This window comes from Haliotis rufescens, unplaced genomic scaffold, assembly GCF_023055435.1.
Source record: "Haliotis rufescens isolate VD_foot unplaced genomic scaffold, xgHalRufe1.0.p SCAF_81, whole genome shotgun sequence".
NCBI classification, from domain to species: domain Eukaryota; kingdom Metazoa; phylum Mollusca; class Gastropoda; order Lepetellida; family Haliotidae; genus Haliotis; species Haliotis rufescens.
Genome location: NW_025964374.1, coordinates 780,917 through 807,599, shown reverse-complemented (window position 1 = coordinate 807,599; position 26,683 = coordinate 780,917). Strand labels below are relative to the sequence as shown.

Sequence of the window (26,683 nt, the reverse complement as noted above, 5' to 3'; positions counted from 1 at the left end):
TGTTGAAATGGTAAGGCTGAATGGCCTCGAAGCGTGTTGGTCGTCCTCTGTCAAACTCACTTGAGAATCCTGGGGGTCTCCTTCTTCAACTTCCATGTTAAGAATGTGATACCGTAATTATTCTTTACATCTGAAGCGAAGAGAATTCACTCTTTTATCATGCAAAAACATAACTATGCTGAACATTAAAACTTAGGGATCATGAATATTTTGTGGATATTTTTTTAAAATGTGTGCTCAGTCTTCACAACAACAAAATATCCCCCAAAATATTCCTGATCCCCAACTTTTTTTGTACAGTATAGAATCATCTGATCTGAATAGGGCAACTGGGAAACTCTCAAAAAAATATTAGACTTTTATGAAATAATTTTATATGTCTAGATATCATATTACCATATTCGACGTAATAAGCGCCCAGGGCGCTCTCAAAATTAGAAATAGGGGCTTTTATTAGAATATTATTTTGGTGGAAAAAAACAGTTGGAAGATCATAAATTTCGTGGTTTATGCTGACAGCCTGAAATGTTTATATACGACAGATATATTTTTCCAGAATTTAATTGCCCATAATTAAGGGTGCATATAACACACGAGTGCGTATTATACACGAATAAATAAGTCTTGTGTACATTGATCAATCGGAAGGGGTGCTGATTGGGATTGTTCACTAGCCAATATATTTGCCAATATCTTCGTGGGCGCTTATTAGAGTGGGGCGCTTATTACGTCGAATACGGTATCTTAAATTTAAGAAATGTGTGCAGATGACTCACATTATTTTATAAAGTATATTTTCCAGATTTTGTTGATTTGGAACTACTCTTTTCCTTTTTAAAATTTTAATGTCAACATTTTTTAGCGTTTGTATATTAAAAGTTTGCTTTGTTAGATTAATTAAAATTTCCTTTATTAGAATAATTACGATACGTAACTAACAGGCTTGAATTTATCAGCAGCTGTTTCAATAGTACACTGCAATAGCAAAACAGTGGCATTCAACACTTGAGTTCAGTGTTCCATGATTCACACCTTTGAATGTTGAAGAGGTTATTTTAAAAAAGGAGTGTTACGTTTATCAACATCCTGTACAGCGTTCGTGTTTTCATAGCCATGCTCAACATCATTGGATGGAAATTCAAAGTTTGAAATATTTCAAGTGTTTTTTTACTTATGCAATTAATCGATGCGGTGGTCCATCTGCTTGAGAACAGTAAGTGTCAGCAGTGCCATGACAGAAGTATTTGATTCAATTATAGTTTGTAATGGAGTAATAAGAACGACCTGTTGATTCTACTTCCTGAATCAACAGTTTTAAGTGATTTCTTGGACCTAAACCATGTAATAGTTTTGTGTAATGACTTATAGTTGTGTATTTTAACATGTAAAACTGACACATTCAGAATAGCCAGTGAATTCCTGGCTCAGAATCAACAATGCCATGATGTTGTCCTCCTCCTCCTCTCCCCCTCTCCACCTCTCCACCCCTCTCCTTCCCTTCCTTCTCTTCCCCTCCCCTTCCTTCTCTTTCCCTCTCCTTCCTTCTCTTCCTCCTCCTCTTCCCTTCCTCCTCTTCCCCTCCCCTTACTTCTCTTCCTGCTTGCCCCTCTTCCTCCTCTCCCCCCTCCTCCTCTCCCTCCTTCTCTTCCTTCTCATCCTTCTCTTCTTCTTCCTTCTCTTCCTCCTCCTCCTCTTCCCTTCCCCCTCTTCCCCCTCCCCTTACTTCTCTTCCTGCTTGCCCCTCTTCCTCCTCTCCCCCCTCCTCCTCTTCCCTTCCTCCTCTTTCCTTCCTCCTCTTCCCCTCCCCTTACTTCTCTTCCTGCTTGCCCCTCTTCCTCCTCTCCTCCCTCCTCCTTCTCTTCCTTCTCTTCCTTCTCTTCTTCTTCCTACCCCATTCCCTCTCCCTCATGAGTGAGAGTGATAGAAGTTCTGTCTTTGTCTTTTTACAACTACATCCAACATATCAAATATATGGCCAATGTTCGAGTTGGTAAATGGGTCATTTGAGCAGACTCAGTGTTATATTGGTACAGATTCTAGATCACTAACACTATTCACCTGGCAGCTGCTTGTTGTGTATACATGTAACAGGCACCTAGTAACTATAGCTTGACAATACATGTAACAGGCACGTGCACCTAGTAATTATAGCTTGACAATACATGTAACAGGCACGTGCACCTAGTAACTATAGCTTGACAATACATGTAATGTTTTATACAAATCATAATGGGTTGAATGTAGTGATAAATAGAACATGTCTGTAGAATGTAAAATATCACAGCTTGTATAATTAGTTGTCCAACAATCAGCATTCACTATTTATATAAATCATGATAAAATTGTTTAATTAAAAATAAAATGTTCTTACACTTGACTACGCTTGGAGATAAGAAGTTCTTTTCTGTCATACACTGTTTGTTTGTTGTTGAATGCCACATTTAAAATATTCCAGCTATATGACAGCTGTCTGTAAATAATCGAGTCTGGACCAGACAATCCAGTGATTGATATCATGAGCATCGATCTACATAACTTGGATATGATGGCATGCATCAACCAAGTCAGCGAGCCTGACCACCCGGTCCCATTAGTTGCCTCTTATGACAAGCATAGGTTGCTGAATACCAATTCTAACTTTGGATCTTCACAGGTGTCATACTATGGGAAGATCCTATGTTTCAAATAACAAACATAATTACATGACAATAAATGTTAAAATATTCAAACTTTAAAAAAAACCTAATTCCGTACAGTGAATTCATCTGAGCAAGCTTGCTCCTTTCAATGACTAGGCATAAAGTTCCTTGTCACGAAGTGGTTAAGCAAGACCTTTACATCATCAAGGATATATTTAAGATATTTGAGCAAGTCGGCCCTGGCTTCATCTATGAGCGTGCGTGTCTCTTGTATGTCTTTTTGAAAGAATCTGGGTGTTGGGTGCTGTGAAGCGTAGAGATGGGTGTGACCTTTCCTAGGCACATGATGTAGATAAAACACAGCATAGCCACGCGCCAAGCACTGACTCACCTGCCCCGAGACGATCCCTGCGCTCACGGGGTTGTGATAGAAGTGTGGTATAAGAGTGGGCTCGAAACGTGTAGGATTTGTCGATGAATAATTAATACTATTCAAACAAGCAGTCTTATTCGTATCTTTATCTTCCACACGAGTTGGACCGGACTATGGGCATTCGTTCAGGATCTTCAAATATTGCGTTAGCTTGCAGATCGAGATCTCTTGCCACATAAAAAGACAGAATTCTTTACGTTTTGTGAAAAAAGTGCCAGTGCCGCTGTTACCCAGCTCTGGTTTTCAGAGTTGAAATGTCACATTGTCAGCTGGTCTGTGGGTCTGTAAATACTTGGGAAATTCAGTCAACAGATTTCTGTTTGCTTAGGCTGAAAGCTGTAGGGCGTCTTGTTGTAATTATATGATGTTCACTAATGGTTGAGGACAAACTTGTTGTGTCAATATATATGGACAAAGGGTCACATGGCAAAGAATTGGTGTAAACTGAATAATTGCTTAGCTTGAGTTAATAAGTCTTCAGGAAAATATTCAAGACAGTTTTAGTGTTGAGATTTGCGTTTCATGTTTATAAGGAGATTATTATACCCCATGCTTGTAAGATGGGCCTAAAATGGGGATTCAAGGGCAGCCTCCGACCCCAGTACCCCATGCTTGTAAGATGGGCCTAAAATAGGGATTCAAGGGCAGCCTCCGACCCCAGTACCCCATGCTTGTAAGATGGGCATAAAATAGGGATTCAAGGGCAGCCTCCGACCCCAGTACCCCATGCTTGTAAGATCAGCCTAAAATAGGGTTTCAAGAGCACCCTCTGACCCAGTACCCCATGCTTGTAAGATGGGCCTAAAATGGGGATTCAAGAGCAGCCTATGACCCCAGTACCTCATGCTTAGATGGGCTTTAAATAGGGATTCAAGGGCAGCCTCCGACCCCAGTACCCGATGCTTGTTAGATGGGCCTAAAATAGGGATTCAAGGGCAGCCTCCGACCCCAGTACCCCATGCTTGTGAGATGGGCCTAAAATGGAGATTCAAGGGCAGCCTATGACCCCAGTACCCCATGCTTGTGAGATGGGCCTAAAATGTTGATTCAAGGGCAGCCTATGACCCCAGTACCTCATGCTTGTGAGATGGGCCTAAAATAGGGATTCAAGGGCAGCCTCCGACCGCAGTACCCCATGCTTGTTAGATGGGCCTAAAATAGGGATTCAAGGGCAGCCTCCGACCCCAGTACCCCATGCTTGTGAGATTGACCTAAAATGGGGATTCAAGGGCACCTTCCGATCCCAGTACCCCATGCTTGTAAGATGGGCCTAAAATAGGGATTCAAGGGCAGCCTCCGACCCCAGTACCCCATGCTTGTAAGATGGGCATAAAATAGGGATTCAAGGGCAGCCTCCGACCCCAGTACCCCATGCTTGTAAGATCAGCCTAAAATAGGGTTTCAAGAGCACCCTCTGACCCAGTACCCCATGCTTGTAAGATGGGCCTAAAATGGGGATTCAAGAGCAGCCTATGACCCCAGTACCTCATGCTTAGATGGGCTTTAAATAGGGATTCAAGGGCAGCCTCCGACCCCAGTACCCGATGCTTGTTAGATGGGCCTAAAATAGGGATTCAAGGGCAGCCTCCGACCCCAGTACCCCATGCTTGTGAGATGGGCCTAAAATGGAGATTCAAGGGCAGCCTATGACCCCAGTACCCCATGCTTGTGAGATGGGCCTAAAATGTTGATTCAAGGGCAGCCTATGACCCCAGTACCTCATGCTTGTGAGATGGGCCTAAAATAGGGATTCAAGGGCAGCCTCCGACCGCAGTACCCCATGCTTGTTAGATGGGCCTAAAATAGGGATTCAAGGGCAGCCTCCGACCCCAGTACCCCATGCTTGTGAGATTGACCTAAAATGGGGATTCAAGGGCACCTTCCGATCCCAGTACCCCATGCTTGTGAGATGGGCCTAAAATGGGGATTCAAGGGCACCCTCTGACCCCAAGGTTTGATTCACCATATAGGAACATGTGTCATGCCAATGTCATGTCTTATGTCCCCTTCCAAGGTGGGATTATTGCAAAAAAGCAGCATAATACCTTTTTTACAAAATATGGTGTAAGAGAAAATTGTATTACCGTCATAAATATGAATCTGTCATTTTTGTCCCTGTCAATAAGGCCACAATTTTGTTGGGAGGTATGGATTTTTAGCCCACAATTCAAGTTGGTAGGTAAAACATATTCATTTTCAAATATACATATATTTATAAATGATTTTGCCTGTTTAGATTCTTACTTATTTTGGTCTGCGGAATAAGAAAACTACTGCTTTTCAATTATTATATATTTCACATTTCAATGTTAAGGAGTCAGCGTATTCCTAAACCTTAGTTTTTGAAAGTCTGGCCCCTTAAATGTGTGTAAACTGCACTTCCCTGTGCAGCAGGTGCCCCGACCTGGGACCAAGCTGTTACCAACACTTCCTTGTCTTGAGAGTTAAGGGGTGTTTTAGTAAGTATTATATTTCACTGTCACTTTGATACCCAAGGGTTAGAAACTTGAAAAGTGAAACTTATTTATTTTAAAGGTGTAAAATTCAACACGAAAACATTGCTCACAATAATCTAGAAATTGACATTCATATATATATTAATATTATATGGTACTCAAAAAAAGAATTTAAACACCACCCAGTTATTTCATAATCCCATACTATAGTTAATCTGGTCCTGAACCTCTTTTGAGTGAGTAGAATAGTATGATAGGTATAGTTAAATTATTTCAGGTATGATGAGGGGCGGTGGACACAATTAAGACATCAACACTTTGATGAAAAAATATGGCAAAGAGTGAGTCAAACTTTAATTTCAATTGTCATTGGGAAAAACTTAATTTTAATTGTCATTGGGAAAAAGTTGGATGAGAAAACAGTTTAAGTTTGAGTCTGTGTCCAGAATGTCTCTCAAAGTTGTGTCATATTTCTTTCATATTCACCATTCCTGACAATTTAAAGGGGTGCTTGGCTCTGGTTCAAGCCATTCAAATCTTCGTTTTGTTACCTTCTAATTTTAATATGTATCTCAATCTTGCAAATATTTATTCCCTTCATTACTCAATGTTTCCAACATGGCACAATGACTGTACCATCAAGAAATAAGTTAGAAAAGGGCACCGAGCCATGGAGCAATGTCTTCCTTAAATGTTCAAAGATCGACAGAAAGTTTGAAACATATTCCAATCATTTTATATCTATAAAGCTAGATATATTCCCAAGCTTGTGGTCCACTGTGAAATACAAACAATCCTTTAACAGAATTAATATATTGTACAATTATTTTCTCCCCTGAATACATCAAATCACATAATAAATGTATCCTAGAAATGAAGTCGTAACAGCTAAGTCTTCTTTAAAACAGAAAAGCCAGCTACAAATAGATTAAAATATTACAGTGATTTGTCAGAGCCGATCTGTTAAGTTTTACAGTAATAATCAAAGGCTAAGATAACAACCTTGCTGCAGCACCTGTTTCAATATCTCTCGTCGTTGATTGGCTGATTGCAGTCTAGCATGTAATTTGATTGGTTGATGTTATCAATAATGCAAGAGATGAGGTGACATTCTACCACAGATTTTTAACGCAGTTAGCAGGTGCTTGTAGTCATACTTCAGATTGTAAGGTAAATAAACACGGCCATCCTGTATGGCCCTTACAGGACTCAGTAACATAAAATATTCAGGGTTAGCGTGTGTTCTCATTATGAACAACTGAGTGGGTTTATTGAGAAGTTACGCCCAGATATTACAGTTGCTCGCAAAATTGGAAACATCCAGGGTACCGAAATATATTTATCATCTGAAAATTGTAAAAGAAAATTAATGTTTCTTGCTGATATGAGGGCAGTTATTGATGCTTATGTCCAGACGTTTTATGTGTATCCAATAGTGTTCACAAGGGATATGGTCATTTTATTGCTTTTTCCCTTGTAATTTCTCATGTCACTGCATTCCCTTTTGTTAAAAGGGAGCCCTGTTCAGTCATGTAGTTAACACAAAAGGCCAGCCTCTTTTTATTACGATGAAATCAGTTGGTGGAAAGAGATATAAAAAAATAATTAAACCAAAGCAGCTGTTAACAATTTGTTATTTTTTATAATCTGGATAAAAAATACAAGAAAGAAACAAACAAACAGAATCTACAGTGCTACCGCCTTGCGTAGATTGATGCTCATGATGTCAATCACTGATTATCTGGTCCAGACTCGATTATTTTTCAGACCGCCATCATATAGCTGGAATATTGCTGAGTGTGGCATTAAACAACAAACAAACAAACGTAGTGAACATGTGTACAATGTTACCAGTAGGCACTAGTCAAAGTTTGTGTAATTAACTCAAGATTATAACATACTCTGTGAAGCATGCCACGCAAGCCCAATGGTGTCTGATCATGTCTGATAATTCATAGAAACCTAAGATAAAAGTCTCCCTTTGAGACTTGTGAGACCAATCTGCCATCAAGGCTTCTTTTCACCTAATTCTGTTAAACTGAAACCCCTTCCTGTGTATTATCCATTGGTAGACTTGACAGTGACATGTTGACAACGAGACGTCACCGCAGGTTCCCCACCTGCAAGGTGAATGGGTCTAATAATGGGCTTGATAAGCAATAAGACATCTCTTTCAGTTCCTACAAACAAATTGCCTTTGTATTACCCTCATCCAAGAAGAAAATAATGCACAATTTAGAGACGGGCGAGGAGACGTGCGCAAGCCCATTACAAGCTACCATCATTGGCCGTGCGGGGCCCGCATCATTGCCTGGCTTCAATATACAATGATATAATCATGTTTATGACCCATACTGTCGAGCTTTATTTAGGGCAGCACCTGTATGGAAATTAATAATACCATATTTCCTCAAAACTGGGCTGTACACACTTATGAATATTTTCAAAGGTTTCTCTGGCAGTTATTGTCAAGAGATTTGACAGAGGGTCGTATTGTGGTTTTATTGGATGACCGCTTCTTTCATGTTGTTTGATACGAATATGATCATCAGTATTTCTGGTAAGGGTTGTGTGTTGTAGTATAGAAACAGTTTTATGGCTGTGAGAGCGACACTTTTCTCTCATAATGTTTTACTTGCACTATAAAAAAAGGCTGTGTTTTCCCTGATAAAAACCCTATCCAGTCTGAGGGAAGACCGGTGACAAAAACAATATTATACTGATTCGCCATATAGTATAGGTTGGAGCAAGAATGAATGATAGGCTTTACTGAAAGAACTTTTCTATGCCTCAATACCTTAATTACTGCAAGGAAATCAGAGTTAAGACAGGTGTGTTACAGGTGTGGTACAGGTTTGATACAGGTGTGATACAGGAATTGATACAAAAGATTTTTCCCCAACCTTCTTATGTGAGATCATCTCAAACAGTAACATCAAAAATATTTTATATATATTTTTTAAATATTACTTCTAATAAATAAATATTCAGTAGATAAATTATTAAACATAAACAAAAACCTATCGGTACATGAATTTTATGTTTTTGAATCGTGTAGTCACTGGTCAGATTTGATGACTTGTTAGCGCGTTGTCATAAGCCTACAATATCAACCACTGGTTCTTTTGTCCAGACTTGATTAATTACAACAACAACAACAATAATAATAATTTTACTACAACAACAACAAAAACACCTTCGCCTGCCTTGCTTGTGGTTTTGGTACGAAACAGAATATGTAGAAGGCTTCATGGAAAATGATAAATATAAAGTTCTTTGGAATACAGCCTCAGACGTATCCAGGCCAACAAACCTGATCTTGTTATTTATTATATATCCAATGAAATCATTTATGTTATTGAATTTCCTGTCCCTTTGGACACTAATGTGATTGACAAGATTCAGGAAAAACATGGCAAATATGCAGACCTTGCTTTTGAAATGTCACGCTTGCATCCCAAGTACCATTGTTTTGGTGCCTTAGGTTTGGTACCTCCCAATCTGTTGACTGACATTTGGGAGAGTACCCGGGTTTGCTACCAGGAATACAGCCCTTCTGACAATCTGGGTAATGCAGAAGGCTGCAGTGCTGGGGAGTCTTCACATTCCCCGAAAAGTTCAGGTTTAACTAGGCAGCGCTTCCTGGGAGAAGTCCCATTAGCTGTATGGGCTGTGTGGAGGGGGGGCAAGGGCCCTGAGCTTATGGGCTGTGTGGAGGGGGGGCAAGGGCCCTGAGCTGATGATGAGCCTAACCAGCCTGACTGTGCCAGGATCATCCAAACCCTCTTTGTTGCATTTTTTGTTTTACAGTAGTAGTAGTAGTAGTAGTAGTAGTAGTAGTAGTAGTAGTAGTAGTAGTAGTAGTAGTAGTAGTAGTAGTAATAATAATAATAATAATAATAATAATAATAATAATAATTAATAAAATAAATAAAAATAAAATAATAATAATAATAATGCACCAAATCCAAATGCTAAAGCATGCTCAAAGCACTACATTATTACCCCGGTCAATGGATCAGTGTGCACTCGATTTTCATTCTCAGCTCCCTGGGGAGTATACTACCAAAGGCGCTAGAAGGATGCATGATATTTTTAGACAGCCTGACTGCGACACACACAACCGATTTGAATCCTCAAAGTGAAGACTGCAGCAACACTATGTATGTAGTCTGCGATTGGGTAAAAAAATCTGGTGGAAAGTTCAGTGTGTTCAGAAACATAGAAATGTGTGTGCTGTTTGTCTATTTTGCCCACTCAAATAGTTCTCTTTCTTCAGTAGGCCTGTTGCCGCCAAGAGAAGTAATTACATTGTGCTTGGAGTACAGATTTATAGCAAAATGATTGACAGCACATCGCCTAAGTGTTGGATAGACCAGGAACAGCGACGTTAATGTTGATAAGATAGAACAAATTGGGATAATTCACGGCTATAAAGTATATTATTTGCATAAACTATAAGAAGTTAGATGCCTGGAATGATGCAACAGCTGTTAATGTGTGCATCAGTGATAGGACTGAAGACGAAGCTAGCTGTATTACCATAGTTACAAGTTTAGGGGGAGTGAGTGAGTGTGGTTTTACGGCACTTTTAGCCATATTCCAGCAATGTTACGTCGGGGGACACCAGAAATGGGCTTCACACATTGTACCCATGTGGGGAAATCGAACCCAGGCCTTTGGCATGGTGAGCGAACACTTTAACAATTAGGCTACCCCAACAAGACTATTATGGACAAGACATGGGATGAACCCTTCTGTACTTCACAAATGAAGTTAAAGAACACAGTAAACCAATGGTATACACTGCCACATAGTCAATAACACACCCTTCCACACAGTCAGACAACGGCATACATTGACACACAATCAGACAGTCAGACAATGACACACACTGCCACGCTGTCAGACAATGGTATACACTGCCACACAGTTAGACAATGACACACACTGCCACACAGCCAGACAATGACACATACTGTCACACAGGCAGACAGTGGTATACACTGTCACACAGTCAGAAAATGGTATACACTGCCACACAGTCAGACAATGGTATACACTGTCACACAATCAGTCAATGGTATACACTGTCACACAGTCAGAAAATGGTGTACCCCAACACAGTCAGACAATGACATACACTGCCATACAGACAGACAATGACATACACTGCAACACGGTCAGACAATGGTGTACCCCAACACGGTCAGACAATGGTGTACCCCAACACAGTCAGACAATGACATCCACTGCCATACAGACAGACAATGACATACACTGCAACACGGTCAGACAATGACATGCACTGCAACACAGTCAGACAATGGTATACACTGCCACACAGTCAGACAATGACACCCACTGCCATACAGTCGGGCAATGACATACACTACCACATGGTCAGACAATTACATACACTGCAACACAGTCAGACAATGGTATACACTGCCACACAGTCAGAAAATGGTGTACCCCAACACAGTCAGACAATGGTATACACTGCAACACGGTCAGACAATGGTATACACTGACACACAGTCAGACAATGACATACACTGACACACAGTCAGACAATGGTATACACTGTCACAGCCAGACAATGACATACACTGACACACAGTCAGACAATGACATACACTGACACACAGTCAGACAATGACATACACTGACACACAGTCAGACAATGGTATACACTGTCACAGTCAGACAATGACATACACTGACACACAGTCAGTCAATGGTATACACTGTCACAGTCAGACAATGACATACACTGACACACAGTCAGACAATCATTGATGCTCTAAGTGCCAATTAAAGGTACAGGATATGTCAGCTTATTTCTTTGTAAAGGTAGAGTTTATTACAGGAAGTACGTTACCTCCCTATATCTTCCATTTCTTTACTTAAACCCTCAACAACCTTGACACTATCGTAATCTTTCACTCCTCTGTGGCAATAACCACCGATGTGTGCTGTGTCGCGTGCGAGCGCCGCTGCCGGGTGGCGCGTGTTGCTGCTATTGTTTACCTATATCTGCAGATGCGCGCACTGCACCTGTCGAATTTATCACTATGTGCATCTTGAGTGTGGTAATTGTTGTACTGCATATACAGTGGATGTCATAGAATGCTGATAAATAGTACATCTATACAAGTATGGTGATGAAGGGCTCCCCATTGTGCAGTGGGGGGTTGGCGGACATGGCTTTTGTGTCTCCAGACAGTTACGGTTCATGGCCATGCCCTCTTTTACTGTTTGATGTGGGTTTTATCTGAGGGATCTTTGATGTAATCTTGTGCTTTGAAAAATTATAAATTTCTTTTACAGCAGGGTGTGAAATATATTTAATTGTCCTCAGATTTAAATTTGAAACATGTTTTCCTGTCAAAATGATTGAAAGTTTTTTTCTGATATTCTGATAAGACTTTGGAGAAAAGGGAAAATTCCAGTCATTGCTTCAAGATTAATCAGACCTAACTCAGTTTGGTTTATCAAGGTGGACATCTTTCAAGACTTGGTTCAGATAGTTTCTCTGTCAGAATTTACGATTTTGCGGTTCTGATTTCCTTATCTGAACCATGTAGATACAATTGCTTCACTTTAGAAGTACACAGTCCCTTTGCTGCCATTGTTCACTATCACATTGTCAGAGATTGCTTTTACAGCTAGGAGCAAGTGTTGTAGATGGCGCTTATCAGATTTTGAATGAAAATGCTGATAGTTAAACAGAGTTCAGTAGATTGGAACAGAGTAAGTTTGTGAGGAATTATACAACCAAATATACCACCAAAGATCAAATCTATTACATCTTTCACTTTAAATCCCGGGCTGCTATCAAAGGTTGCACCCTGTCAACAAAATGTCCCCATGCACTCAAGTTATTCGTGCATGTTATTCGTGCGACAGAGCATCGAAGAAAAAAACCCAAACGCAAACATATTTTTTAAGTAAAACATTTACAACTGTATGCTCTTCTGATGTTCTTCCCAGGTCACAGTATTGACAGGGTACATGAATTAGCATTGATTTGAAGGTTTCTGCGAGGGACACATAATACGCAGGGTCATATTATAGCCGTGATATACAGTAATGTGCTAGTAGTTGTATAGTTTAGATTTTGAGCCAGCCCTATTATTCTCTCATATGGCCCCACTCATTCTTCGACTTGAAAGCGATGGCCATGGGCTACTTTGAAGATTATCGCGTGTTCACTGGACTTGTGTCCCATTTATGCCTACTCTGCATTATGTCTGGATCGCACTTACAAGACAACTTGAAAATTGCGATGTTTTTACAGAAATACACATAAAGGCATCAATTAGAGGTATGCTACTGAATATAGTTACCCTTTCATAAAAGACTCTGAGGTGTTTTTACCATCTGTAATGGCAGGTTAATGGGGCCCTGAATATATAAGTAAGTCCATTTCAGGTCATCTTCTCTGATGGGTGAAATCCTTCCTGCTGTTGCTCATCCACTGAGGAACCTCTTCTAGTGTATTTTTACAAACATCTCAAACATAATTTACTATCACATTCAGGCTGTAAGCAGATTTCGTTCTGAATGTTTTTCACTCCATTTCTTTTTTCCAATAAAGATTTTATTACCTCAATCTGTTGGAAATATTTTAAATGATGTAAAACATTTTAGAACATAATTTCTATGATCGTGTTGATATTTGAAAAGGAGAGTTTTATTACATGTGAGCGTGAATGGGTTTGTTTGTCAATATAGATCATTGGTTGAGTGTGTTGAAATGTCTTCATGTCAGCTGTTACTGGAATATTGTGTTTCTTTATTCCTTTTGTAAAGGGTGTGATATTGTGTTAGGGGTAAAGATAGGGGAAAGTTGTAAAGGGTGTGATATAGTGTGAGGGGTAAAGATATGAGAAAGTTGTAAACTGTGTGATATAGTGTGAGGGTTAAAGATGGGAGAAAGTTGTAAAGGGTGTGATATAGTGTTAGGGGTAAAGTTATGAGAAAGTTGTAAAGGATGTGATATAGTGTTAGGGGTAAAGATATGAGAAAGTTGTAAAGGATGTGATATAGTGTTAGGGGTAAAGATAGGAGAAAGTTGTAAAGGGTGTGATATTGTGTTAGGGGTAAAGATGGGAGAAAGTTGTAAAGGGTGTGATATAGTGTTAGGGGTGAAGATATTAGAAAGTTGTAAAGGGTGTGATATAGTGTGAGGGGTAAAGATAGGAGAAAGTTGTAAAGGATGTGATATAGTGTTAGGGGTAAAGATAGGAGAAAGTTGTAAAGGGTGTGATGTAGTGTGAGGGGTAAAGATAGGAGAAAGTTGTAAAGGGTGTGATATAGTGTGAGGGGTAAAGATAGGAGAAAATTGTAAAGAGTTTGATATAGTGTTAGGGGTAAAGATAGGAGAAAGTTGTAAAGGGTGTGATATAGTGTTAGGGGTGAAGATATTAGAAAGTTGTAAAGGGTGTGATATAGTGTGAGGGGTAAAGATAGGAGAAAGTTGTAAAGGATGTGATATAGTGTTAGGGGTAAAGATAGGAGAAAGTTGTAAAGGGTGTGATGTAGTGTGAGGGGTAAAGATAGGAGAAAGTTGTAAATGGTGTGATATAGTGTTAGGGGTAAAGATAGGAGAAAATTGTAAAGGGTGTGATATAGTGTTAGGGGTAAAGATAGGGAAAGTTGTAAAGGGTGAGATATAGTATGAGAGGTAAAGATAGGGAAAGTTGTAAAGCGTGTGATATAGTGTGAGGGGTAAAGATAGGGAGAAGTTGTAAAGGGTGTGATTATAGTGTTAGGGGGAAAGATAGGAGAAAGTTGTAAAGGTTGTGATATAGTGTGAGGGGTAAAGATAGGGGAAAGTTGTAAAGGGTGTGATATAGTGTTAGGGGTAAAGATAGGGGAAAGTTGTAAAGGGTGTGATATTGTGTGAGGGGTAAAGATAGGAGAAAGTTGTTAAGGGTGTGATATAGTGTGAGGGGTAAAGATAGGGGAAAGTTGTAAAGGGTGTGATATAGTGTTAGGGGTAAAGATAGGAGAAAGTTGTAAAGGGTGTGATATAGTGTTAGGGGTAAAGATAGGAGAAAGTTGTAAAGGGTGTGATATAGTGTGAGGGGTAAAGATATGAGAAAGTTGTAAAGGGTGTGATATAGTGTGAGGGGTAAAGATATGAGAAAGTTGTAAAGGGTGTGATACAGTGTTAGGGGTAAAGATAGGAGAACGTTGTAAAGGGTGTTATATAGTGTTAGGGGTAAAGATAGGAGAAGGTTGTAAAGGGTGTGATACAGTGTTAGGGGTAAAGATAGGGGAAAGCTGTAAAGGGTGTGATATAGTGTTAGGGGTAAAGATAGGAGAAAGTTGTAAAGGTTGTGATATAGTGTTAGGGGTAAAGATAGGAGAAAGTTGTAATGGGTGTGATATAGTGTCAGGGGTAAAGATAGGGAAAGTTGTAAAGGGTGTGATATAGTATGAGAGGTAAAGATAGGAGAAAGGTGTAAAGGGTGTGATGTAGTGTTACGGGTAAAGATAGGAGAAAGTTGTAAAGGGTGTGATATAGTGTGAGGGGTAAAGATTGGGAGAAGTTGTAAAGGGTGTGATTATAGTGTTAGGGGGAAAGATAGGAGAAAGTTGTAAAGGTCAGTTTTTATAAAGAAAAATAAAAGTTATCAATCTTAGAAATGTCATAAATTATAAGTAAACTGTCAAGATCTGGGTTAAAACTGGCTTTTAGCAACCCATGCTTGCCATAAGAGGTGCGTAACCACCTCAATGATCTAGTGGTAGAGCATCGGCCCGGAGAGCAGAGGGTCAGGTGTTTAATGCCTGGTCGTGTCATGCGTCATACCAAAAGATATTATAAGATGGTACTTGTTGTTGCCCTTCCTGGTGCTCGGCATTAAGGGGCTAAGACACAAGTACACAGCACACAACGTCTCTATTAGTACAATAATTATTTAAAGACAAGTTTAACCCCATTTCACCTCACCCGACATAAGAGGCGATAGGGGCGACTAACGGGATCGGGTGGTGAAGCTCCCTGATTTGGTTGTCATCATGTACCATTTGTGTAGATCGATGCTCATGATGTCAATCACTGAATTGTCTGATCCAGACTCATAGTTACGGACCCCCATCATATTGCTGGAATATGGCTGAGTGTTGCATTAAACAACAAGCGGTATAGGTCTTCAGCAACCCATGCTTGCTCTAAAAGGCGACTATGCTTGTCGTAAGAGGCGACAAACAGGATCGGGTGGTCCGACTCGCTGATTTGGTTGATGCATGTCATCGTATCCCAATTGTGTGGATTGATGCTCATGATATCAATCACTGGATTGTCTGGTTCAGACTCAATTATTTACACAGACTACTGTCATATAACTGGAATATTGCTGAGTGCAGCAAACAAAACAAACAAATAAACAACAAACAAACAAGAATTAATAGTTGAGATTCCAGAATTAAGAATGTTTTGATTGTGAAAATATGTTTAATATAATTTTATCATTTGTGTTAAGTTAGTGAAATATGGAATTGCAAAGTAAATACCAAAAAAATTGAAAAGGATTCAAATGGTTTGGAACATCTAAACTTGATAAAAACAATTCACCTTGCAAGGACACAAGTGTTTATGTGACTGCAAACCCACAATATGCTCTGTGTCTTGTGGCACATTGAGTGAGTGAGTGACTTCCTTTATTTAGCTTTGCCTTAAACAAAAATTCAGGACAGTGGGGTAGCTTTGTGGTTAAAGCTTTTGCTAATTCCATTCCCCACATGGGTACAATGTGTGAAGCCCATTTCTGGTGTCCCCCGTCGTGATATTGCTGGAATATTGCTAAAAGTGGCATAAAAACCATAGTCGCAAACTCAACAATAATTCTGTTATATCAAGGCGTGTCGGCTTTATGTGGAAGGAGAGCCCACAGGGTCACAGGGGAAACCAAGCAGACAGGGTGCTGAAGGTGAGTGAGTGAGTGACTTGACATTGCTCCTTTATGGCAAACGCGGGGCGGTCGGGTAGCCTAGTGATTCGCTCGTCACGCCGAAGACCCGGGTTCGATTCCCGACATGGGTACAATGTGTGATGCCCATTTCTGGTGTCACCCGCCATGATATTTCTGGAATATTGCTAAAAGCGGCGTAAAACACACTCACTTGTCTTTATAAACTATTTGTTCAACAATCTAAGAAATGTCAAGGAATAAAAGTCTCTAGTGAAGATACTGAACTAGATGTTGACAAAAAATGGATATGATTGCTTTAAGTAAATGAGTTAATTCTCACTTCCTTTTCATTTCTAACAGTACTTTGTCTCCTAAACCCCATTTGTCACCATCTCCAACTGCACATTCTAACATCCACCCTGACAATGAAACACCTGTCCTGGCAAACGCACGGCCAAATTTGCCAACTCGTAATTGTTCCAATTACAAGCTTACATAGTGTCATGTCGCCTGTGTGTGATTCCAATTTGCTGACATCAAACTGAGACTCACCCTCGAGTCCATGTTTGATTGGATGAAATTTATAACAAACGCCACTTGCACCTGCTGCATAACCTGCTGTCACAGGCATTAAGCGACGCGTGTGCCAATTTGTGCAGTTATGTCAGATCCCATTAAAATAGTTTTTTGCGGGTCTGAGGGTCAGGTTATCTGTATATTTTATCACAAGGCTCTGTGGATGGAAGAAAAGGCCTGATCATCTTAAGGCTATATGTAATGCCTGAATAAATATTGTCTAGACACAAAAAATGGTTACTATTGTACAGTAGTCTAGAATATGATCTGGGGTGTTGTACGAGTACATAGACAAAGATGAAATAACTGGAGGATTTTGAAATCTTTTCTTTCACTGTTTAACTACCCTGAACTGACTCGTCCCCAAGAACTTGCATCATGTTATGTTGTCATTTAAAGCATCATAATCTTTTATTATTTCAATATTTCTTCTGGAATCAATCTGTCCTTGAACATGATTTTCTTTTTTTGTCATGCATGATTGTGGAATTTGTGTCCTTGAACATTATTATTATTATTATTCAGGTATACCTGCTCAAATGTGGTATTATTTGTTCCCGGACCAGTAGATCTGTTTGCATTCCAGTTATCCTTCTCAACTCCCTGGGTAAACAACCCATGCTGCCTAGGGGACCTAGAAGGTTTTTAAATCCACCTCATATATCGGGTACCCAATCCCTGCTGGGTGAACAGTGTCTGACAATGGGTTTATGATGTCACATGTCATATAAAATCACTCACTCACTCACTCCATCATAGGCTCTCACTGACTCTCTCTCTCACTCCCTCCCTCCCCCTCTCTCTCTCTCTCTCTCTCTTCCTCTCTCTCTCTCTTTCTCTCTCTCTCTCTCCTGCTCACTCACTGACTCTCACTGCCACACCAGCTGACTGACTGACTGACTCACCCACCCAGTGTCACATGTTCCCCGTCCTCCACCCTTATCCTCGTCACCTGCCTCCTCCTCAAGTGCCGACATTCCCATCCACAGATTGTATTGTTTATCTAGAGCCACCTGCCGGTATGGTCATGTGACCACTTCTTTAATTTACTGCTCTTTCTGTCTCACAAAGCATGACGGTCAAACCGCCCTTACACTCTCAAGGAACATTATTCCTCATTCATGTTAAATATTCCCAGTCATTATCCAACTATTATTTTAGCTCACCTTACCAGTGATCTGTGTTTGCCTTGGATGCCTCAGCATGGAGTGAGCTCCAATGTGTTTGATTGGGTTAGCTAAGCCATGTTTGCTGTGCCAACATTCTACACTAGTGTCTTTGTTAAATGACAGGTCTTACTTGATGGGCTGTTGTCAAGTGATCTGTTTAACTTCATAATTGAAATGTCAGGACTGATGAAGGATATGTTATAAGGGAGTTCATTATTATTAGGTTGAAAAAAGAATATTTTTAAAATGTGAAGTTTACACAATATACGTCTTTTCCATTGGACGAGAGGTCGGTCACATGACTGCGAAATTATCGTTCATAAGTATATGAACGTTCATACGTTTTTCACGAGACTGTGTACTTGAAATGACGTAAACACTGATGGACTACTTCCACATTCCTGGGGAAACCCCTGGGAATTCCCTAGCACAAATACACACAGAAGTGTTCTTTCTGAGCATTTAGACCTTTTAACCTTGAACTCAGCGTTTCAGTATTCATTGAGAAACGTCAGAGAGTTTGACTGCATGATTGTTGACAAATATCCTCGCTATTACCCATCCTAATGAACAAAACGAAGAAATGCACTTCCAAACCATCGTAGTATCGACTCGATCCGTGTCTAGGCTGACAGTGACAGTCTACAGCAATCTATGAATTTAATTTAGTGTCTATTTGACACATCTTTAATCACCTTTCATTGATCGGCCACTGATCAATGATGACTAAAACATTTAACAGCCACAGGTTCATTAACAACTTCCTAAATCTCTCCCATCACGTTTATCGTGTCGGCCATTTTGACGTCTTGCACTTAATGTAAATGTATTACGACGCGCTGTCATTGAGACTGACTTACTGAGGTAGTTCTTAACAGACCTTTCTCATCTAGTGAGGATATTATTTGAGTACATTCGTTTCCAGAAACTACAAAAGTCGTTGAGCATGTTTAGCATACGTAAGCTTATGTCACCTCTCGTTTTGGGGAACTATTTTTATTCCGCAATACAGCTGGTTGTTGTATGGTTGTCAGTGTAAACATGAAGTCATACGTACTAAATATAATTGTGTATAGATCAAAGTCTACGTACGTTCTTTGAGGTAAAAATAGTGATATAAAAAATTATAAGAATTAACTTTCACTTTGTGTGGGTTCATTGGAGTATGAACCTTCATAGAGCGAGGGCCAAAAATTGTATGAACATCGTTGCAAGCTCTGACATTCATACAGTTAGGCCCTCACTCTATAAAGATTCATACTCCAATGAACTCACACAAAGTGAAAATCAATTCTTCTATGATTTTTAACACTGATACAATGAATAAACCAAATGCAATGATTGTGTGTCATTGGTCGTTGCCCAGCTCATGATGCCAATCACTGGATTGTGATTGATACATTGTGTTACTTACGTATGATTGTGTGTCACTGGTCGTTGCCCAGCTCATGATGCCAATCACTGGATTGTAATGGATACATTGTGTTACATATGATTGTGTGTCATCATTATTTACCAGCTGCCTCGATTATTTACCTGCTGCCTCGATTATTTACCTGCTGCCTTGATTATTTACCTGCTGCTTTGATTATTTACCTGCTGCCTCGATTATTTACCTGCCGCCTTGATTATTTACCTGCTGTCTTGATTATTTGCTAACTTACTGGTGTTAGGCTGACTGCATTAAAGAGATGACCATGTTTTCAATCTAACTTGTTGTTTGCCAACGGTATTAAATGACTGCCACAGAAATGCTACAAAGTTGCCTTGCTCTAAGATTACCAGTGATTATAGAGGATGGTAATTGCCTTTGACAAAAGCCTGTGTAAGTTGAAACCATATGCCGGATGTTAATATCCGGATTAGTCACAGGTAGGTAGGGGACAAGAATTCCATCTCCTGGGGGCAGCCTAGGATCTTTGATGGACTCAGAATATTTTTTTCAGCACTTTCAAGACATTTTTTCTTCTCTGAAAGGAGAAGATGAACAATTATTTCTTTTCACAACACATTAGTTTTGGTATAGTCCAGAATGTCCAACAATCATTTTTGTGTGTGTTTGTTTGTTTGTTGTTTAATGCATCACACAGCAATATTCCACCTATATGATGGCGGTCTGTAAATAATCAAGTCTGGACCAGACAATCCAGTGATTGACATCATTAGCATTGATCCACGCAATTGGGATACCATGACATGCATCAACCATGTCAGTGAGCCTGACCACGCGAATCCCGTTAGTTGCCTCTTACGACAAGCATGGGTTGCTGAAGACCTATTCTAACCCGTGTGTATAAAACCTGAAACAAAATGTTTTTTTGTCCCTGTATGTTCTGGAACAATATGTTTTTTGTTGAATATCAAATAGTTGGTTCCAGTGTTACACCACCTGAAATATCAGCTTGTGACTATAAGCTGAAAACTTGTCAAAAACAAAAGTTAGACTTTTCTCTCTTATCATCTATGGATAATGTGAGTCAAACTAGGACTGATTTAAGGTAAAAAGACCTGGATATAGTAAGTATTGGTCACATAACTTATTGTGTGGTATGATTAACAAGTGACTATAGAAAGGTGAGGTGAAATTGGTTTTAACGTCGCGTCCAAGATTATTGCACTTATATAGCGACGTGCATGCAGGTGTGTGTGTGTGTGTGTTGCTGCTTGTACTAGTTTGGACTGATGCCGATTTATAGGGCTAGCTCACTGAGATACCATGCCGCTCTCCGGGTGGACGCTCTACCACTAGACCACAGAGGCGGTCTCTATAGAAAGGTAAAACATTGATGATTGTTCGATGCGGACCAATAGATATCCATCTTGTGTGTGTCCCTGTGTGCATGTGCCATAGTGTTTTTGTGTAGTTGCAGTGTTCCTGTTTACCTGTAATTACCAGTTTTTTACAGGTAAAATTAGGCTTGGACCGGTAAACCATGTGACTGCCCCTGTCGACCAGCAAATAAAGTTCCTTATAAATCTTTGTTGTTGAACAAAACATCAGCAATATTCATATAAGTATATTTTTTTAACGAAGTCAGCTTGTCTCTTACCATCAGGGTTTCCCCTTGTCTATTTTTGGTGCAAGGAAATAACATTTCGCTTTGCTTCAAGATTAAAAATATATTTGTAGTGACTTCTTCTAAATATTAAAACAAGAGAGAAAGTAAATATTGACTGAACTTTGTGTGAATGATGTGCAGATCTAGCTAAGTTACTTCAGAGATGACGTAATTGCTTGGAACATGATGTTGAAATAATTGTAACAGGTAATTTTCATTCGTTTTTTTTGTTGGTTGAAAGTTGGGACTGACAAAAAATAGGGGGCACTGGTAATTTTTGGAGTTACCAGTCCATCGGGATTGGCAGTTTCAAAAGCCCACAGGAACACTGAGTTAGAAAAAAATAATTTGTAATTACAGAAAAAAATAATTTGCCTCTGGTTTTACCCAAAGAAATGCTCCTTGTGAAATGAATGTGTTGTGAAGAATTGTTCAGAGAAAAAAAAGTCTTGAAGCAATGACTGATTTTAATATTCAGTTTTAACAAATAATACCAGCATGCTTCCCCCCCTCTGCGCTCTCTTAATGACAAATGCATAAAAATAAAGAGAAACATGAAATTTTTCACAGTATTTCATCATATGAAGTAATCATCATATAGGATAGAATTGTCTGAAATCAAAACCTGGCTAAAAAATTATTCCTTCAGGACAAATTACTTGACTATTTATTGGTTCAGTCCAACCATATGTCTTCCATATAGTTTGTTCTTGATACCATGATATTAGGGCTAAGATGCAAATCCTCGTTTTTTGGTCATAATTGTGGTTTAACCACAGGGTGGATGTAGCGTTACAAGTTTCTTAAGATCTTGTTAAATCTTTGAGATTTGTTCTGCCTAATCTGCGTGGGCAATCTGGACAATACACCATACTGTAGATGAATTGAAGCGGTTTAAGGTTCCTGTGAACCCGAGGTATGGTGTATTTCTGGTCAATTGTGCGTCTCCGCAGGAGTTGGATAATGATAGCATCCATCTAGACAGGTCATTATCTTCTGTAGAAACACGGCTCAGAGGAGAAGTATCTTAAAAAGTTGTTTTTTTGAAAAACTTGGCGAAGAGTTTTGTGTAAAGTTGGTCAAGGTAATTAGGTATTAGGAGCGAGCAGATGTTTTTGACAAAGTCTTGTGAAAGATTTGTCACATGGTTGGTTTTCGTGCTGTGTCTTACATAGGCATCATGTGCAGCCATCTTGTGTTAATTATGAAGCCTTACATGAATGCCATGATGACAGGGGAGGTATTGAGCTCATGGCCATGCTGTTAGATTGTAGGATGCTGACTGGGGTGGATCTGATGATACATACAAGGTGCTGGGTGGGTCTCGTGTACACCTCCATCCCTCCATACCAGGTGCTGGGTGGCCCCTAGTATCTCAATGTCTCCCTGTGGGGTTGTAGGGTAGAATGGGCCCCTAGTATCTCAATGTCTCCCTGTGGGGTTGTAGGGTAGAATGGGCCCCTAGTATCTCAATGTCTCCCTGTGGGGTTGTAGGGTAGAATGGGCCCCTAGTATCTCAATGTCTCCCTGTGGGGTTGAGTGGGCCCCTAGTATCTCAATGTCTCCCTGTGGGGTTGTAGGGTAGAGTGGGCCCCTAGTATCTCAATGTCTCCCTGTGGGGTTGTAGGGTAGAGTGGGCCCCTAGTATCTCAATGTCTCCCTGTGGGGTTGTAGGGCAGAATGGGCCCCTAGTATCTCATGCTTGTCTCCCTGTGGGGTTGTAGGGTAGAATGGGCCCCTAGTATCTCAATGTCTCCCTGTGGGGTTGTAGGGTAGAATGGGCCCCTAGTATCTCAATGTCTCCCTGTGGGGTTGTACGGCAGAATGGGCCCCTAGTATCTCAATGTCTCCCTGTGGGGTTGTAGGGTAGAATGGGCCCCTAGTATCTCAATGTCTCCCTGTGGGGTTGTAGGGTAGAATGGGCCCCTAGTATCTCAATGTCTCCCTGTGGTGTTGTATGGCAGAATGGGCCCATAGTATCTCAATGTCTCCCTGTGGGGTTGTTGGGTAGAATTGGCCCCTAGTATCTCAATGTCTCCCTGTGGGGTTGTAGGGTAGAATGGGCCCCTAGTATCTCAATGTCTCCCTGTGGGGTTGTAGGCTAGAATGGGCCCCTAGTATCTCAATGTCTCCCTGTGAGGTTGTAGGGCAGAATGGGCCCCTAGTATTCCATGCTAGTCTCCCTGTGGGATTGTAGGGTAGAATGGGCCCCTAGTATCTCATGATTGTCTCCCTGTGGGATTGTAGGGCAGAATGGGTTCCTAGTATCCAATGATTTTCTCCCTGTGGGATTGTAGGGCAGAATGGGCCCCTAGTATTCCATGCTTGTCTCCCTGTGGGATTGTAGGTCAGAATGGGCCCCAGTAGTCTGTCATCTCTGTACATGATCCTTCTCTGACTATCTGGCTTCTGTTACAGATGCAGCCAGCACACGGTGCTGGACATCGCCTACTACGACCCAACGTCGCTGTCCCTGCTGCTGCAGGAGGAGGGGGAGGACGGCCGCCCCGTGCTGCTGCAGCTCTCCATGTCCATCCTCAACTCCAGCAAGTTCACCAAGTTGGCCACCACGGAGAACATTGCCTCTCTTAGTCACATGTAGGTATAGCCACCATGGAGAACATTGCCTCTCTCAGTCACATGTAGGTAGAGTCAGTCACATGGAGAACATTGCCTCTCTCAGTCACATGTAGGTATAGCCACCACAGAGAACATTGCCTCTCTCAGTCACATGTAGGTAGAGTCAGTCACATGGAGAACATTGCCTCTCTCAGTCACATGTAGGTAGAGTCAGTCACATGGAGAACACTGCCTCTCTCAGTCACATGTAGGTAGAGTCAGTCACATGGAGAACATTGCCTCTCTCAGTCACATGTAGGTATAGCCACCATAGAGAACATTGCCTCTCTCAGTCACATGTAGGTAGAGTCAGTCACATGGAGAACATTGCCTCTCTCAGTCACATGTAGGTAGAGTCAGTCACATGGAGAACATTGCCTCTCTCAGTCACATGTAGGTAGAGTCAGTCACATGGAGAACATTGCCTCTCTCAGTCACATGTAGGTAGAGTCAGTCACATGGAGAACATTGCCTCTCTCAGTCACATGTAGGTAGAGTCAGTCACATGGAGAACATTGCCTCTCTCAGTCACATGTAGGTAGAGTCAGTCACATGGAGAACACTGCCTCTCTCAGTCACATGTAGGTAGAGTCAGTCACATGGAGAACATTGCCTCTCTCAGTCACATGTAGGTAGAGTCAGTCACATGGAGAACACTGCCTCTCTCAGTCACATGTAGGTAGAGTCAGTCACATGGAGAACATTGCCTCTCTCAGTCACATGTAGGTAGAGTCAGTCACATGGAGAACACTGCCTCTCTCAGTCACATGTAGGTATAGCCACCATGGAGAACATTGCCTCTCTCAGTCACATGTAGGTATAGCCACCATGGAGAACATTGCCTCTCTCAGTCACATGTAGGTAGAGTCAGTCACATGGAGAATATTGCAAGTCATTTCCATGACTGGAATATGAACTGATTTAGGACGAGTGTTGCAGTGTTATTTGTCACTTTCATGAATCTGCTGTGATAAGGTGGGGCACTTGTCTTGTGTTGTGGTCAGTCACCACAATGGACAAAGGGGCTTGCTGTGTTTGGGGCCTCATTATTTGTAACAAGAGTAACTTCCTCAATTTCTGTGCAAGACCTCTCCCACTTTTGGAACCATAAACTATAACAATATTTAGATTTGATTCAGGAAAGAGAAACAGATTATCATATTTCAAAGAATATTTTCTATGTGAAACCACCTTAATTTTCTGAAAAATCTCCATGAATCAAAATATTATCACATAAGCATGACCATGAATAACTAAACTGCCCTCGGCAACCAACAATAGCTTCCGCCACGTTACTCGGCATTGTCCCGAGTATCGGCATCCGTTAACTCTCATCGGCTGATCCAACCTTGATCGTCGTGGGCACAATATGGGTGTCCTCCTCAACACTAGGTGGGTCATCCCATTGTCTACAGGGCAGGGGGGCAACCCAGGTCAACTCTAATGTCCCTCCTTTCAAAGAGAGCAGGAGCCATCTTTGTCAGCCCCCTGTCTCCTTCAAGGGATTCACCCTCCTGATTTGAATGCTGGGTGAAGTCAGGTGGGTAGGGCGTGTGTCTTGAGGGGAAGAGGTCCGGGCATCCGTGGTGATCCTTGCCCCCCCTAGAGAAAGATGGTTCATGGAGAAACACTGATGACTCTTCAGCTGGAGGAGGAACAAAGATAGTCCACAGATGTCTCCCAACCTCTGACCTTCAGTTCTGCTAATCATCCAATCAGATAAAAAGTGTGCCGATCTTTATGAAATATCTGTGACTTTATGGATGTATTAGAAGGTGTGGATTGAGAGGCCGACTGATTGAGGGAGTGTGGCCAGATGGAGATGTACGTCTTTGATGTCTTGTCTTGTCAGCTGGGCTTGTGGCTTGTGTTGAACCTTTTGACTTGTTCCGCGAGACAGGTCCGACAAGGGGACACATGGTACCTAGGTTAAAGCTTGAATCAAGAGGAATTAGCGGAAAGACTAGCCACTAGTCCGAAGCCCAAGTCTAAAAGAATTCTGTTTGGTCTACTAAGCTGAGCTAGTAATCTAATTACAACATCACAAATCTACAAAAATTGATTCTTACGCCAAGTTATGGATATTAGACACAAAAGTGTTTGGCACAGACTGAAGAATTGTCAGCACTTGGTCATTAAATAAGGCCCATTCCATTCAGATTTGGCTACTCAAGCCATAGACATTTTTTTTTCAATCATTAAGTACTACTTGTGAAATACTGCTATTGTTCCATGATACACCTAAATTCGTAGGATATATATGGATATATGAATCAGCTATTTATCAGCTATATAACTGCAATAGCATGAAGACACCTCAAAATAAACTTGTAATTACTACTGTAAATCTTGAAATTAATCCGTCGCCAAATCAATACGACTGCTGACATCTTGCCAGAAATGCGACTCAATATTAATGCGACTTGGGTTTATATTACCGCTATCCAAAGTGTGCAGTGAGGCTGTCTTATTGTTGATAGTCATTTGGAGACATAAATGAGAGACCGCCTCCGTCTGTCTGAGTAGGGTAATTATGTTAAACTCTGGCATGGTATCTCAGTGAGCTAGCACTATAAATCGGCATCAGTCCGGACTAGTACAAGCAGCCACACAAACACACACACATACATGCACGTCGCTATATAAGTGCAATAATCTTGGATGCAACGTTAAACCCCATTTCACCTCACCTCACCACATAAATGAGAAGTTAAGTTAATGCGTGCAAAGACCACTCACAATTTTTGCAGTTTATTCACGCTCACGTTAATTTCAAGAATTACGGTATTTACGAAGTAGGCTTT

The 26,683-nt window shown here is 40.8% G+C and overlaps 1 protein-coding gene across 1 annotated transcript in view; it reads left to right on the top strand.

Moving 5' to 3' along the window:
• The window catches only part of LOC124142069 (anaphase-promoting complex subunit 4-like), a 183,436-nt gene that overhangs the window by 152,675 nt on the left and 4,078 nt on the right, over positions 1–26,683 (top strand). The window contains exon 25 of the mRNA XM_048390089.1: positions 23,679–23,858. Within this exon, the coding sequence (XP_048246046.1) occupies positions 23,679–23,858 (180 nt within the window). The remainder of the gene's footprint in view (positions 1–23,678; positions 23,859–26,683) is intronic.